The sequence below is a fragment of the Procambarus clarkii genome, chromosome 53 (assembly GCF_040958095.1).
Source record: "Procambarus clarkii isolate CNS0578487 chromosome 53, FALCON_Pclarkii_2.0, whole genome shotgun sequence".
Lineage (NCBI taxonomy): Eukaryota > Metazoa > Arthropoda > Malacostraca > Decapoda > Cambaridae > Procambarus > Procambarus clarkii.
Window position 1 is genome coordinate 24,196,500 of NC_091202.1, and position 17,180 is coordinate 24,213,679.

Here is a 17,180-nt window from a genome sequence, read left to right on the forward strand (position 1 = left end):
TCACACAAGATGAAATCGGTATTAGTATAGGGCCGCCTATTGATTTTGATTGTTTCTATGATCTCCAAGGAAACTCATATTAAACCAAACTAATGACTGTGATGGTCACTTAACCATGAGGGAATTCAGTAGGGAGGCACCTGAGCTCTTAAAACTCTGTACATATTCCACAATACCTCATAACTAAACTGCCAAAATTTTATCTTTTCTTTCTTCTTGGTCTCTTCAAATTGTAGTTGCCACTACTACTGATTCATATTTTTCTTCTTCCTGTTTCTACTTCATCTACTGATTTCTGCTTCTTCATGTATGTGCGTCCTTTTTCAAAGCCTGGCAATACCTCTCCTCAACCTCCACTCATGGTCTATTCTGTCTGACTTGTCGGTGTGGCCATTCTGGGGCTACCCTTAAGGTGTTCTGCATGTTGGACAGCCACATATCCTCCACACTATGACGTGTACTAACTTAGATACCAACACTCTGTTGAGGGTCAAGATAACATAAATGAGATGTACATAGTTACAATCATGATCAAGTCATCCCCCAAGAGATTACAATAGCAGGTAGGACAAAAGTAACTAGTGCAGGACTTAGTGGTTCATTCCCAAATTAGCTAAATAAAAAACTAATACACAACGAAGACAAAAGGAGTGTAGAAGTTGGTGAACTAGGGAGAGTTGAGCCTAGTTTTGGATTTTGCACATATCATGTGTAGGTGAAACATGCTCACTCAACACTGGAGCAGAGGATCATTTTCCTCCTCTATTGCCTCTTCATTATCATTAGGATTCAAATCTGCACAGGGGCAACTGTAACTCATCCTTAGGGTAGGATAGCTTTAATTTGTTTACATGCATCAACTTCTGTTCCCTATCATATATATGAGAAATCAGAACATATATGGGACACGTCTTTCAAATCATTCAGTAAGGTCTCTTCCATCTATCCTGCAAGGCTCTACTCTGACCCGGCAGGTTACCTTCAGACAGTAGTAATACAATTGAACCTTCCTGTATTTTCACTGGCTTGATATTCCTATCATAATACTGGGCATACATCCTTCGAGCCTGCAGATGATGCGTCACTATAATGTGGCTGAAGATATGATGATCAAACCACACATCAGAAGATGAAGAAATGACAATGTTAAGGTCCATCCTGGACCATTATCAAGTCGTGTGTTTCCCTTGAGCCTGTTAAAGGCCTCAGCGGTTGCACACCAAGCAACTTGCATCTTTTGAACAAATGAGTCAGGGTAATCTTCCCCATAATGAACCTGATGACCATTTATCAAGCCAGAAGTGAAGCTGCAAGAATGTTCAGTGAAAAAAAAACATGAGCTGGGTGTTAACCCTTGGACAGCTGTTTCATATGGACTAGTGTTTGCTCTGTGAGGGCCAATATCTAAGGTCACAGAGTTCCTAAACAGTGGGGTTAGGTAAGGCCCAGCCCCCAGGGAAGACAATTCCCAGCAAATAATATTTAATATTAATGGTCTGAAATCTAGAGAGATTAACCATCCCACTACAACAAGGTAAAAACGATACTCCGGTTAAAAAACCTTACTTATAATTTATTAACCCTAGTCTCTCCAAGTACAATAATCTCTTACCACCTCAATCTTATGTTAATTCCCTGCACTCCATATAGGCAGGAGACGAGGGTTACAAACACAGCTAGAGGTAAGACTACATTCCGTAAGGGACAGAATACACGCTAGTAACAACAAGAACAACACGTGGTCACCCTTAGCCACCCCAGAGGTAACCCTTGGGGCTCAAAACACTGGCTTAGAAGACACTAAAGAACACCTTAAGACTACAGTGGCATGGTAAGTACAGGATACTTGACTTGGAAGTTACAGAATAGAGGAGTGAGAAGAGAGGAGGAAAAGATGTAAATACACAGCCTACACGGACACACGACCAGTCCAGATAGGATTCCAGCAGAGAAGAAGGCTCTCCCGCTTCCATGAGCAGTTGCTGTCTGAGTAAATAACTAATTGTACAGTAAAAAGTACTAGTTTTCTAAGACAAGCCTTTACTTGCTACTTGTTAGTTATACTTAGAACTGTTCATCTAGCTTTACATTATACAGTAATAATCAATTAACTCAGAGTATACCATCTCTGTAAGCAATAATCCTACATCTGGCAGAGAAGTGGAACCATTAACCAAACAAGTTCTAGGTCCCCTTTAAATACAAGTCTATACTGCTAGATAAATGTTCCTCCTACATAACCCTATTTGAGCTTGGTTTCCTGGCACAACCAATTAAGAACCCAGGGTCGTAACAACGGCACAGCTCTTAATAGGTAACACTGCTTTTTATAAATATTTTAAATCATTGAATGTACTTGAGATATTGGTTTTCCTTTATTGAACTGATGTTTCATATTTTAGAGGAGGAACATTCTTACACTGTGACGCTGCACTGCGCATGTGCAGAACTAGTCTCTGCACTGGTGGAATTTCTAAATTCAAGAGTTAGCCACACTAACATTCTTCTAAATAGGACCCTTCCTTACAGTGCAGCCTAGTATATGGTTGATCACTATCAGTGATAGTAACTTCAGGGAGCAACCGGGCTTCATCCAGAAATAAGTGTTCCATTACATTCAACGCTGATCTTTTGTTGGCTCTCACTTCTGGCTGTAGGGTTGAGGAGTTTCAGTCTTTCTCTCCAGAAGTGGGGTTCTGCCCTTTTTGCCCAGGTGCATAGTTTGTTTACAACCTTCTCATTTTTTCTGATAAAGAAAACATATCAGCTCAGTTCTAGAGGGGGTCTTTTGGTGATTGATGCTTGGTTGGTTGGTTCAGCTGGGGTGCATCATTTGTTGTGTCCAGATGTAACCGTTGTTAAGGTGACTTAAGTAGAAACTTGGGATGGTACCTAACTTACGAGACATCCACAAGGTAATTACCTAAGTGTAATTACCTTGTGAATGTCTTGTGAATTCATTTAGGTTAAGTGTAGTTACAGGATGAGAGCTATGCTCATGGTGTCCCGTCTTCCCAGCAGTCTTTGTCATATAATGCTTTGAAATTACTGACGGTTTTGGCCTCCACCATTTTCTCACTTAACTTGTTCCAACTGTCTACCACTCTGTTTACAAAAGTGAATTTTCGTATATTTCTCCGGCAGCTTTGTTTCATTAGTTTAAATCTATGACCTCTTGTTCTTGAAGTTCCGGGTCTCAGGAATTCTTCCCTATCAATTTTATCAATTTCTGTTACTATGTTGAACATGGTGATCACATCGCCTCTTTTCTTCTGTCTTCCAGTTTTGGCATTTTTAATGCCTCTAACCTCTCCTCGTAGCTCTTGCCCTTCAGTTCTGGGAGCCACTTAGTAGCATGTCTTTGCACCTTTTCCAGTTTGTTGATGTGCTTCTTAAGATATGGGCACCATACAACCGCTGCATATTCCAGCTTTAGTCTAATAAAAGTCATGAATAATTTCTTTAGTATTTCGCCATCCATGTATTTAAAAGCAATTCTGAGGTTAGAAAGTGTAGCATAGGCTCCTCGCACAATTTTCTTAATGTGGTCCTCAGGTGACAGTTTTCTATCTAGAACCAACCCTAGATCCCTTTCTTTGTCAGAATTCTTTAAAGATTTCTTACATAATTTATAGGTTGTGGGGGGTCTATGTTCTCCAATTCCACATTCCATAACATGGCATTTATTCACATTAAATTCCATTTGCCAAGCATTGCTCCATATACTTATTTTGTCCAGGTCTTCTTGAAGGGCATGACAATCATCTAGGTTTCTTATAAGAACATAAGAAGAACATAAGAACAAAGGTAACTGCAGAAGGCCTATTGGCCCATACGAGGCAGCTCCTATTCTATAACCACCCAATCCCACTCATATACTTGTCCAACCCGTGCTTGAAACAATCGAGGGACCCCACCTCCACAATGTTACGCGGCAATTGGTTCCACAAATCAACAACCCTGTTACTGAACCAGTATTTACCCAAGTCTTTCCTAAATCTAAACTTATCCAATTTATATCCATTGTTTCGTGTTCTGTCCTGTGTTGATACTTTTAATACCCTATTAATATCCCCCCGGTTATGTCCATTCATCCACTTGTAAACCTCTATCATGTCACCCCTAACTCTTCGCCTTTCCAGTGAATGCAACTTAAGCTTTGTTAATCTTTCTTCATATGAAAGATTTCTAATTTGGGGAATTAACTTAGTCATCCTACGCTGGACACGTTCAAGTGAATTTATATCCATTCTATAATATGGCGACCAAAACTGAACTGCATAATCTAAATGGGGCCTAACTAGAGCAAGATATAGCTTGAGAACCACACCAGGTGTCTTGTTACTAACGCTGCGATTAATAAATCCAAGTGTCCGATTTGCCTTATTACGAACATTTATGCATTGATCCTTTTGTTTTAAATTCTTACTAATCATAACTCCCAGATCCCTTTCGCAATCCGACTTCGCAATCACAACACCATCTAGCTCGTATCTTGTAACTCTATCATCATTACCTAACCTCAGAACTTTACATTTATCAGCATTAAACTGCATCTGCCAATCCTTTGACCATTTCAAAACCCTATCTAGATCAACTTGAAGTGATAGTGAGTCCTCCTCCGAATTAATTTCCCTACCGATTTTCGTATCATCGGCAAATTTGCAAATGTTGCTACTCAAACCTGAATCTAAATCATTTATATATATTATAAACAACAGAGGTCCCAGGACAGAGCCTTGAGGCACTCCACTTACAACATTTTCCCACTCTGACTTGATTCCATTTATACTAACTCTCTGTTTCCTTTGGTATAGCCATGCCCTAATCCAGCTTAATATAGCACCCCCAATACCATGAGACTCTATTTTTTTTAATCAGTCTTTCATGTGGCACTGTATCAAAAGCTTTGCTAAAGTCAAGGTATACAACATCGCAATCCTTACCACTATCAACTGCCTCAACAATGCTAGAATAAAAAGATAACAAATTTGTTAAACATGAACGGCCATTTATAAAACCATGTTGCGACTCAATTATTAATTTATGTTTTTCAAGATGAAGACGAATTTTATTTGCTATTATAGATTCGAGTAACTTTCCCACAATAGACGTTAGGCTAATTGGTCGATAGTTAGACGCAAGTGATCTATCTCCTTTCTTAAAAACTGGTATCACATTAGCAACTTTCCAAAACTCTGGCACTCTGCCTGACTCTATTGATTTATTAAATATGGTTGACAGTGGGTCACAAAGCTCCTCTTTGCATTCTTTAAGCACCCTAGCAAACATTTCATCCGGCCCTGGGGATTTGTTTGGTTTGAGTTTTACTATTTGTTTAAGAACGTCCTCCCTGGTAACTGTTAAACTCGTCAACCTGTCCTCGTCCCCACCCACATAGACTTGTTCGGCTGAAGGCATATTGTTAAGTTCCTCTTTAGTAAATACAGATACAAAATATTTATTAAAAATACTACTCATCTCTTCATCACTATCTGTTATTTGACCTGTCTCAGTTTTTAATGGACCTATCCTTTCCCTAGTCTTAGTACGATATAACTGAAAAAACCCTTTAGGATTTGTCTTTGCTTGCCCTGCTATGCGAACTTCATAGTTTCTTTTTGCTTTCCTTATCTCTTTTTTAACATTTCTAACCAGTTGTACGAATTCCTGTTCTAAAGTGACCTCCCCATTTTTAATCCTTTTGTACCAAGCTCTCTTTTTACCTATAAGGTTCTTCAAATTCTTTGTTATCCACTTTGGGTCATTAGTATACGATCTATTCAATTTGTATGGTATACTACGTTCCTGTGCTTTGTTTAGAATATTCTTAAATAAGTTATATATTGAATCCACATCGAAATCCCCATTTAAGTCACCTATCGCTGGGTTCATGTCTCGCTCCAAGACCGGCCCACACCCCATACCCAAGCCTTTCCAATCAATTTGACCCAAAAAATTTCTTAGGCTATTAAAATCAGCTTTTCGAAAATCTGGCACTTTAACAGAATTTTCTCCTACTGGTCTATTCCATTCTATGCTAAATCTGATTTCTTTGTGATCACTGCTCCCTAGCTCACTCCCTATTTCGATGTCATTAATTTGCGTTTCCCTGTTAGTTAACACTAAATCTAAAATATTATTTTCCCGTGTTGGTTCCTTAATGTGTTGCGTAAGAAAGCAATCGTCACAATCTTCCTTTTTTATCTTCCCTATTATCTTAGCATCATCAGCAAACATGTTCATATAATTCTGTAGTCCTACTGGTAGATCGTTTATGTAGACAATGAACATCACCGGTGCAAGAACTGAACCCTGAGGTACTCCACTCGTGACATTCCTCTAATCTGATACCTTGCCTCTGATTACGGCCCTCATTTTTCTGTCAGTTAGAAAATTTTTCATCCATGTTAGTAGCTTACCTGTCAACCCCTCCAATATGTTCCAGTTTCCAGAACAACCTCTTATGGGGAACTTTGTCGAAAGCCTTTTTTAGGTCCAGAAAGATTCAATCAACCCACCCATATCTTTCCTGTAAAATCTCTGTGGCTCGATCATAAAAACTGAGTAAGTTCATTACACAGGATCTTCCAGATCGGAAACCATACTGTCTGTCTGATATTATATCATTTTCCTCCAGGTGTTCTACCCATTTAGTTTTAATTATTTTTTCCAATATTTTGACTATTACACTTGTCAATGATACAAGTCTATAATTACGGGGGACTTCCCTGCTTCCACTTTTGTAGATTGGAACTATGTTAGCCTTTTTCCACACATCAGCTACAACTCCTGTAAACAGGGATGCCTGAAAAATCAGTTGAAGTGGAATGCTGAGCTCAGGTGCACATTCTCTCAGAACCCATGGTGAAACTCCATCTGGAACACTGCTTTGTTCTTACTTAGCTCCTTGAGCATTTTTTCCACTTCGTCTCTAGACACCTCTATGTGCTCTATGTTGTTCTCTGGAATTCTTATTGTGTCTGGTTCCCTAAAGATTTCATTTTGTACAAACACACTTTGGAACTTTTCGTTTAGTGTTTCACACATTTCCTTTTCATTTTCCGTGAATCTATTTCCCATTTTCAACCTCTGAATATTATCCTTTACCTGCAATTTGTTGTTTATGAATTTATAGAATAGACCTTGTTCTGTTTTACATTTGTCTGCAATCCCTTTTTAAAAATTTCTTTCTGCTTTCTCCTCACTGCCGTGTAGTTGTTTCTCGCATCTTTGTATCGTTGGTATGTTTGGGGGTTTGGCCTCTTCCTGTATTGATTCCATTTTTGTGTCTTTTGGTCTCTGGCCCTCTCGCAATTTCTATTGGAACACTGCTGTTTCCTAGTTCTGAATCTCTGTTTTGGTATAAATTTTTTTGTGCCTTTATCATATATTTCACAAAACTTGACATACATCTCATTCACTTCCTTGCCTAGCAACAAGTCTGTCAAATTATACTCACTAAAAAAAATTCTGAGGTCGCCATAATGTCCTCTCCTGAAGTCAGGTTTTTCAACTGCTTCAACCTGCTTATTTTCTTCCAGATTATAATGCATTGCATACTTTATTCCCTTTGTTTGTGAGGTGGTGAGGTTTCTGTGACCTTACCTCACCTTGTAGTTTCTAAGGTTGGAAGGCTATCCCTTGTTACCAGATTCAAATCTGTCCTTTCAACGGAAAATTAGGGATGGACGGGTATAAAAGCTCGTTATGAGAGAGGGAGAGGAGAGTGTGTTCTGTCTCTCAGACCAGACACTGGGGTCTAGTGTTGGACATCACAAGGGGAGGGAGACTGATGATCTGGTGTCTACATGGAGCTTCATCACTGCTGTATCTTGAGTGAGTACTGGTCCCTTAAATTCTAACATCGCAAGTGTTAATTGCCTTGATAAGGAAGATAGATTAGGATTTTTATATTTACTAATTACATAAATATATAATACTAAACTGTCCATCTGGTGTATCTACCTCTGTGGGTAGTTAGCTCCAGTGAGCCAAAGAGGCTTCCCCCCCCCCCCAGAAAACCAGCGTTGAATGTAATGAAACGCCATTTTTTGGGTGAGACCTGGAGGCTTCCCAACATCCCTCCTTCCCTCCGGTCGGCAGTTTTTCGCATGTTTTGACATCCAGCCTCAGAACTGAAAGGTGGATAGCCGGCGTGGGAGGTCTGGGGCTCCCCCCTTCCCCCTTCCGGGGAGGGAGGAGCTGCACAGACAGTGGTGCGGCTAAGTGTGACGTCATTCTCATTTGCTTGTTTCTTTTAGGGAGTTCTATCCACTTGTTCGGCTTTTGGTAGCAATTTTCACCAGAATAGGTTTTTCTGGGGGGAGCCCCTATGGCTCCCCGGAGCTATCCATGGCTGATATGGATACCCTAACTATTTTGCATCAGTTGATGTGGGTGGAGTTCTAGGCCTACCGGGGACCACGAGCCTGAACCTGGCCCCCTCAGAGAGGCACGGGGAGCAATGGCCCATAGAATTGCACATGTGATTTTGAGCATTCTATATCTGCCATCGACCGGGACAGGCACCCAGAAAGGTAAGCGCCACAAAACAAACCCCTATTCTGGTTAACAACAAAAATCGACAAACGAGTGGACAGAACTCCCCCAGGAAAATGAACTAACAAGCATGACGTCACACGAGCCGCGCCACATGTCTGCGCAGCTCCCCCCTCCCCGGGAGGGGGAAGGGGGAGCCCCAGACCACGGTCGTGTGGCTCCAGCTCCAGTCTTGTCTCAGTGCTGTGACTTGTTTGCAGTGCTGCTCTTACGGTGGTCGTGTGAGCTGGGAGTAGTATTCTTAGGTATTCGGGCTGCATGTGCTTAGGGTCACCTTCCCTGAGTGCCCTGTAAGTACCGCCCTTGGGGCTTGGGATTGCCTTCCACAAGTCACCTTGGGTCTACCTCTGTTGGCTTTTCGCTGCTTGGCATTTGGCCGCCCCGAGTGTTTGGAGGTTTCCTCCCTTGTTTACCTTGGGGTAAGTGGTAGTTATAGCACTGGTGGGGCGCAGGGTACTGCGTAGCTAGTTTTCACCTATGACAGCGGCCGGCTCTGTTCCCTCTGGGTACGTTGTCCACTTGTGTGGTTTTTCTTTTATATTTGTTTTTGCCTGGTAGGGGGATCTGCCTTGTGTTCCCCCCCCCCCCTTATATTAGGTTCATTTGTGTGGTGGCACCCCCTACTTCGCCCTCGCGGATGGACACGTCCCGTGGGTTCAGCTTTAGCAGTTTGCTTGGTAGTTTGGGGCGCCAGTTAGCAGTGCCCTGCCTGGGATAACCCTTATCAGACCCAGTCTAGGGGCCCTGGGAAACCCCCCGGGGGCTCTCGGGTCCGATAGTGGTGACCCTTGTGTCCCCTCTCGCTTTGTGCGAGTTGAGGGTTGCTCTGTCCCTTTGTCTCAGGGTGACTCTCCTTGTTTTTACCTCCGTCATGCTGCCTGTTGGGTTGGCGACACATTCGACCCTGAGTCCTGCGAGCTTTGTTGCTTGTTCGTGACTCCATTCACCCAGTCTCCTGATGAATTCCCGTGGGTGCAGGCAGCTCGCGCGTTGCGGGGTAGGTTGTTGCAACGCGCTCGGGTTTGTCGCTTCCCCGGACGCCCTGATGCTGCACCGCTTTGTGTAGGGACCCAGACTTGGGGGTTTTGGTCACTTCAGCCTTGGTTCCTTCCACGCCCCCATTGTTTTTCCCCCTCCTGCTTCCAGCCCCTACGCATCTGCAGGCTTCGGGGTCGGGGCGGGGTTAGAGGTTCTGAGACTTGGGCAGTTTCGGGGGTTGTCCCATCCGGGGTAGCTGCGGAGGCATTCGAGTCTGTTCCTCCGGCCGATGCTCCGGGGTCCGACCAGTGGGCCCCTACTCTTCCAGCTCTCTCGGCCGCCCGGCTTTTTCTTGTGGACCAGGGCTTTGGAGGTCAACTCGGCCCCGGGACCTGGTGTAGAGGCTCCTGGGGTAGGGGAGGAGTGGCCTTGGGGGCCTTGCGCTCCATTGTGCCCCACCTGGATTTCTGTCCTTCTGAGCGGGGCTTACTGTTGCGAGGAGTGGGGTTTTCTTTATCCCCCCTCTGCGTACGATTTGGGCTTGGGTTCTGCTCCTCCCCGAGTTCGGTTCGTGTCCCTGTGGTTTCTTCGGTTCCGTCTTCCGGAGGTTTTCATCTACCCGCATCTCTTCGCCTGCGGTGCGGTTGGCCTTTGCGGCTTACCTCCTGTGTGTCCCGGAGTTTGCCTCCATACTGGTTCCTTCTGTTCTGGACAGGGTGGGCTCCTTGTAGCCGTTTGGGCTCCTTGTAGCCGTTTGGGCTCCTTTGTAGCCGTTTGGGCTCCTTGTAGCCGTTTGGGCTCCTTGTAGCCGTTTGGGCTCCTTGTAGCCGTTTGGGCTCCTTGTAGCCGTTTGGGCTCCTTGTAGCTGTTTGGGCTCCTTGTAGCCGTTTGCGCTCCTTGTAGCCGTTTGGGCTCCTTGTAGCTGTTGGGCTCCTTGTGGCAGTTTGGGCTCCTTGTAGTCGGTTGGGCTACTTGTCGCCAGTTGGGCTGCTTGTCGCCGTGTTGGGCTACTTTTCTTTCGCGTCCTGCGCATGCGCCGTGGGAGTTTATTTTGGTTCCGGGCGGTGTGCACATGTGTTGTTCTGCATACATTTTCTCTCGGGGGGGGGGGGGGCTTCGCCTCTCGCTCTTTTCTTAATCCAATCCGTGCCCCGTTGCTTTGGGGGTGTTCTGGAGTGCCGCTGTGGGGAAGTCACGAGGTTTTTCCCTGCATTCTAGGGTGGGGAGCCTCCTCTGCCGCTCCCCTCCTTCTCTCCAGCATGGGCGCCCTGGCCGCCTCCGGCGGCTACGTACTCATAGGCATGCGTCATGGCCCAACAGCGCCTATGTTCTGCAGGTGAGTTGGTGCGGTTTAGCGTCTCCTTCGTCCTGACGCTGTTTTTGTTTTTGGAAGTAGGAATGGGTGTACATACGTACTTGAGAACGTGGACCGTACCACCCGAGGTGCCTACTGCAGGGCTATTAGCCCATACAGGGCGGCTCTTGTTCTCTCCACCTGATTCCTTCCTCGGTTCACGGGTGTCTGCGGATGCCTCTTGGCCCTTCCGAGGCGGCTCCTGCCTGTACTCCTCCTGCCCCTCTCCTATGCTTGTCCTACCTTGCTTGAGTTCGGGGCTCCACCTCCACCTTGTTCCACGGTGCAATGGTGGGGGTGCCTGTTCAGTGGTACGTTTTCCTGTGTCGAGGGTGTTTTGTGCTCGCCTCCTTGTGCTTGCAGGATTGGGTTCTGGCTCTTTGGTTCCGCCTCTTCCCTGTCGTTCGCCTGAGAGCGTATTCTGTGCTTCATGGGCGCTCTCATCTCTGCTCTTGGGGCTGTGTATGGGGTCAGCCCAAGTTGGGCTGCCTAATGTGTTCCTTCGATTGCCTGTTACACTGCACACGTTTCTTCTACCGTCCCTGTGGCTCAGTTGGGTGCTCGGTTTCCGCCTGTGTCCCCCTTGTGTGCCACTCGTGATCCGATTTATCTTTATCATCTCTGTCGCTTCCTCGGGGAGTGTGGTGACATTTTGCTGCGGTTTTGGTACTGCGGCTGCGTGTAGGAGTTGGTTGTGGCATTTTGTTCGGCCCTTCCGTGCTCCCTTTGGGGCCCTCCTTCCTTGCTAGTCTTGCTGTGCCGGGCCTGGTTTTTCCATGTTCCTTGGATTCTCTGTCCTGTCCTCGTTGTCCTCGCCTCGTTGTGCTGGCTGGGGATGAGCTTGGGGTCTTCGTCTCGCCCTTCGCCTATCCTCCGGTTTCGGTTCAAGTACCAAAGCCTAGTGGGCTCCCTTCCTTAGTGTTTTTTCACGGCTGCCCCGGGGTTTTTCTTGACACTGGGGCTTTGGGGGGACAGCTCGGCCCCGGGGCCTGCAAGGTGGGTTCCCAGGGCTGGGAGGGGCTAACATGAGGGGGCCTCAGGCCCCGTTGGTCCCCGCCGGGGTATTTCTACCCCTCTGGGCGGGGCTTGCGGTTTTGTGGTGTGGGGTTTTTCCGTTCCCCCTCTCCACACGTGCTTTGTGGGCGTCGGCCCCTCCCTGGGCTCGGTTTCCTTGTCTATTGTGCCTGTTGCTTCCGTCCTGTCGGTGGGTGCTTTTCTATAGTCTTCGCCCCTTTTTTCCGGGACGGGCCTTCTTCGTCATGTCCCCCTCTTCTTGGGGTTTCTGCATGACTTTTGGTCTCGGGTGCGACGGGGTTTTTGTGCCTTAGTTCTTTGTGTTTGCTTCTTTTTGTTCTCAAAGGTTCGGGACGGTTTTGCTCCTTCCCATTTTCTGGTACGTCTGTTGTCGTTCGGTTGAGCTTCCCTCCGGTCCTTTCTAGGGCTTGTGGGTCCTATTCCAGGCAGCTTCTGGGTGTTTGGCCTTCCTGTTCTTTTGTTCATATCTCTTCTCTTAGCGCTGTCTCGGCACTACTCGTTTTCCTGGGGGCGATTCTGCTCCTCTTAATGAGTCTTTTCGCTTCTGCCCTTCTGCGGGATGTTGGTGCGGGGCGGCTCCTTATGCGGGTTCCTTCCCTGTCGGTTGCACTTGTGGCGGTGGACTTGCATGCTTGTGGCATTTTGGTTTTGGTCCTGCATTTTCTTTTCCCTCCTGGGGCTGTCATAGGATTGGCTTGCGGAGGATGTAGAGGCGCTTGGGGCTGTTCCTGGGTCTGGCACCTTGGTTTCTGCTGCTATCTTTCGGTATCAATGTTCCTTCTGTGCCGTTTCACAGACTGTCTCATGCGTTGTTTCACCTCCGGCCTGCTCATGCACTGCCTGTGCCGTTCTGGTCTTTGGATAGGATGCTCTCCTGTTTTTCTTCTCCTTGGTTGTTGTGGCTCCTTCGGTTCTGGTTTGCTTTGCTTCGGCTCTCTCTTTATGTTGGCATTGGCCTCTGGGGTTCGTGTGGCAGAGCTTCATGCTCTTCTCAGGCGCAGTGGTTTTTGGCTCCTATGGTCGTGGTCATAGGTTTCTTCGGCTGCAGCCGTTCTCCCTTTTTCTGGCGGATGATGTGCATGCTGCTTTCCAGAGGGGTCCTTGGGTTGTTGTCTCGACTTTGTTTTGAGGAGTGGTTCACCGACTGCCTCCCGGGTATGGCCCCTTGTTTTCTTAGGTAGTCCTTGGTGAAGTAGCTCCGGGTAGCCGTAGGGGGCTCCCTCCAGATAACCAGCATTGAATGTAATGAAACGCCATTTTCCGTGTGAGTCCCGGAGGCTCCCCGGCACCCTCCCGCCCTCCGGTCGGCGTTTTTTTTGCGGTTTTGATATCCAGCCTCAGAACTTGGGCAGGGATTGCTGGCGCAGGGGTCTGGGGTTTCCCCTTTCCCCTCCCGGGGAGGGGGGAGCTACGCAGACATGCGGTGCAGCTCGTGTGACGTCATGCTTGTTAGTTCGTTTTCCTGAGGGAGTTCTGTCCACTCGTTTGTCGATTTTTGTTGTTAACCAGAATAGGGGTTTGTTTTGTGGCGCTTACCTTTCTGGGTGCCTGTCCCGGTCGATGGCAGATATAGAATGCTCCAAATCACATGTGCAATTCTATGGGCCATTGCTCCCCGTGCCTCTCTGAGGGGGGGGGGCCAGGTTCTGGCTCGTGGTCCCCGGTAGGCCTAGAACTCCACCCACATCAACTGATGCAAAATAGTTAGGGTATCCATATCAGCCATGGATAGCTCCGGGGAGCCTCCGGGACTCACCCAGAAAATGGCGTTTCATTACATTCAACATTGTTTTTTTGGGGGGGATGCTTACTTTTCTGGGTGCCTGACCCAGTCAATGGCAGACATAGAATGCTTCCAACCACAAGGAAATTTCTATAGGCCATTGCTCACCTTGCCTGATTTGAGGGGGCCAGGTTCTGGCTCGTGGTCCCCGGTAGGCCCACAGAACTCTATACACATGACTGATGCCAAAGTCTGACATTAGCACATCAGCCTAGTAAGCTCCGGGAGCCTCCGGGGTCTCACCCAGAAAATGGCATTTCATTACATTCAACACTGGTTTTTGTCCTAGTGCCTGCCACCTCTCCTCCCTAGTAAGTCTCATTTTTAATTCTCTGTAATTAGTTAGCTTCAGGGAACCAATGAAGAACCTCCCCAGAAATCCAGCATTAAATGTAATTAAACACCTCTTTCTGGTAGATCCCTGGTGGCTTCCTGATTCCCTCCCTCCCTTCCTTCTTGGTTCATCTGTTTATCAGTGGGTTGTTCATCAGCTCCAGAACTGACATAGGGGAGATGGCAGGGGCTGAGTCGCTTGGTTGTTGGCATTGGTACCAACTAGTTTTGAGCTAGTTTGAGCTCCGGTTCCTTATGAATCATTTGCGGTTATTTGGAGTTTCTGAGCCTTCATTTTTTTTGTGAATCCTCCGGTTGTGTGTAAAGCTTCGCTGACTTTCTGGATGGAGTGGCAAATTGTCGTTCATTCTCTGCACCTCTTTGAAAGGGTGAGCTACTGGCTCTAGTCCCCGGTAGGCCAAATAGAACTCCCATGACTGATGTGACCCATTAGCATAGAACAATTTCAGCAAGATAGCTTCAGGGAGTCACTGGGGCTCTATTAGAAAGAGGAGCTTCATTACATTGAATACTTTATTTTTCTTAGCTAATGATAGCATCTCTAATGAGTCACTTGTTAAGGAATTGGTAACAAGTTGCATTGCTTGGCACTGGGACAAAATATCAACAATCAGTTCATTACAATTGTTCTTCTCCAAACATAAAATCTTTTTCATTCCAAAAGTAATTATTTTTTTTTTTTAAGAGGAAAGATGCAGAGAAAACGGCTGAAAACAGAATGACAGATAGAACAGAAGGGAACTTTGAGCACGAAAAAAGAATTTCTGAAGCCTCCGAAGACACAGTAGCAAGACAAGCACACAAAGACAGATTAAGAGGAGGAGTGATAAATGATAGTCAACCCAAGAAACGATACAAAGATGTTACTTTTACCTCGTGCACTGCCAGGATTAACGTTAAAGTAATTGTCAAGTAAGTACATAATATTTTTCACCTGGTTAATCAGTACCCTACCACATACCTCTCTAACTTTGTTAAGAATCCTTATTCCTTTGTTATTTAATAATTTGCACTCATTTGCATTTTGTAGTGAGAGAGAATCACAGCATTATGCTGTTCAGTATAGGTCTTTTATGGGGGAGCCCTGTCGGTTCCCTGAAGCTAGCTTATTGATTAAGTGCCATATTACTTGGAGTTGTCAGTGCAGAGTTCTTGTATGTCTACCGGGGACCAGGAGCCAGAACTGGCTCCCCTCAGAGAGGCTCAGGAAGCAGTGGCCCATGAACATTTTACATTTAAAGTTTGTCATCTTGCCATCAATCAGGGAAAGCACCCAGAAAGGTAGGCTTTTCCTAGACAAAACAGACTACTTCCTGGTTGAAAAAGGCAACCTATGCCCTCTTAAGTATCAAAAGAATTCCTCCACCAAGAAACAGACAACCGAGACTTCGTCCAACAAGCCACCCGCTCGTTAGCTCCACCCCCACTTTATTGGGGAGGGAGAGCCGGGCCGCCACTAGCCAGTTCTTGACTGATGTGCCCAGAGGTCATTGGTTCACTTTGGATAATTTCCCATTTTGTTGGCTTTTTGCCTTGTGAGGCTGTTCTTACAGGGAAGTGTGTGTTGGCCAGGAGTTTAGAGTACTGGAGCTGCATGCGCCTAGGGTCACCTTCCCTAGGTGCTCCGTAAGTACTGTACTGTACTGCCCTTGTGTGGTCAGGGTTTTCTTCCCTAGTGCATTCAGGAATCGCTCCCCTTTAGAGGACTTCCTTGCTTGTGGTGGTAATTGCACTTGGGGTGCATTGGGGGGCCTTTAGGTCTTCCATCTTATCATGGGTAGGGGAATGTTGTTGGCTGGTGGGGCGCACTATTGCTGACGATGCCGGCTCTTCAGCTAGCTAGGGCGGGCTGACGTTTTCTCCCAGACTTCTTGTTGGCTGTTGTAAGGTCTCGAGTTTTTTCTTTCACTCTTTCATTTGCTGGAGCTTTAGTTCACTTCTTTTGGCAGTGGAGTTCTGCCTTTTGCCTTATTAGGCCCACCTAGGGTGTGTATGGTAGGACTCCTCTGTTGTCTCTGGGGCTTTCCGGCAGTTTCTAGTGGTCTGGTTGCTTGCACCGACAGGGGGTTACCAGTGTAGCTAGCTGAAGTGCCTGGGCTTCCTGTAGAGTGCATTCACCCTACAGGCCCTGGAAATCCCCAGCGAGTTCAGTTGTTCAATGGTACCTCTTCCAAGCCGCTCTTGCCTTGTGCGAATTTGAGAGTTGTTCATAGCCCTTGCCTCAGGGTGACGCTTATCCGTTCTGCCTCCGCCATGCTGTTTGATGGGTTGGTGACATCTATGACCGGAGTCTTACGGGATTTGTTCTCCTCGTGTACTCCCGATTACCCATTCCTCATTAGATATTCCGAGGTATCAGGCAGCAATCACATTGCATAGGCATTTTTCTGTGTTGTAACATGCCAGGTTGTGTGCCTGTTTGGAAGCCCTGAACCTAAAAGCCTACTGGGTTTTTAGGGTCTTGGATTTGAGGGTGTTAGTTGTTTTGACCATGGTTTGGTACACACCCCTTCGTCCTTCCCAGGTGGGTGTGGTTCGCCCTTCTCCTCCCATCCCTGTTTCTGACTTCGAAGCGTCTGAGGGTTTCTGAGCAGGGGCAGGGCTTAGCTCAAAAGTTACAGTTACATGCTCAGATCCCCTTTCTTTCGGCTGTCTTGGTGGTTGATAACCTTTGGACTTGGGTGCCCTTGGCCTCTGTCGTGTGGTACCTTTTCCTTCTGGAGCTTCCTTCTGATTGGCTTTCGGAAGATGTGGGGTCACTTAGTGAGATGCCTGCTGTGGGCATCTTGGTCTCAGTCTGCCTTACTGAAGCGGTATGCACCAATCCTCTGGGAGATGGTTTTCATGTTTTGACCTCTAGTCTCATATGTCAGCAGGCTGTGCTGGCTCTGTCTTTGGATTCGGTTTCTCTGGCTCTTCTTTCTGCTTCACCTTTGTTGTTCCCGGCAGACAGTGTTCAGTATTTGTTGGCTACTTCCATAGGTTGCCGTTTTATTTCTGATTTGTTGTGTGCCCGAGGGGGGGGGGGTCGGTCTCAGTTTTTTCAAAAGGGTTGAACCAGGGCTCAGGTTGCTTTGGGTCGGGGTAGGTCAGTGGTGTCAGCTTCAGGGTCGG

General features: G+C 46.5%; 1 protein-coding gene across 1 annotated transcript in view; it reads left to right on the plus strand.

Moving 5' to 3' along the window:
- LOC123767055 (uncharacterized) overlaps positions 1 to 17,180 on the plus strand; it is a 66,831-nt gene that overhangs the window by 40,981 nt on the left and 8,670 nt on the right. Inside the window, 1 exon segment of the mRNA XM_045756521.2 lies at positions 14,752 to 14,978. Within this exon segment, the coding sequence (XP_045612477.2) occupies positions 14,752 to 14,978 (227 nt within the window).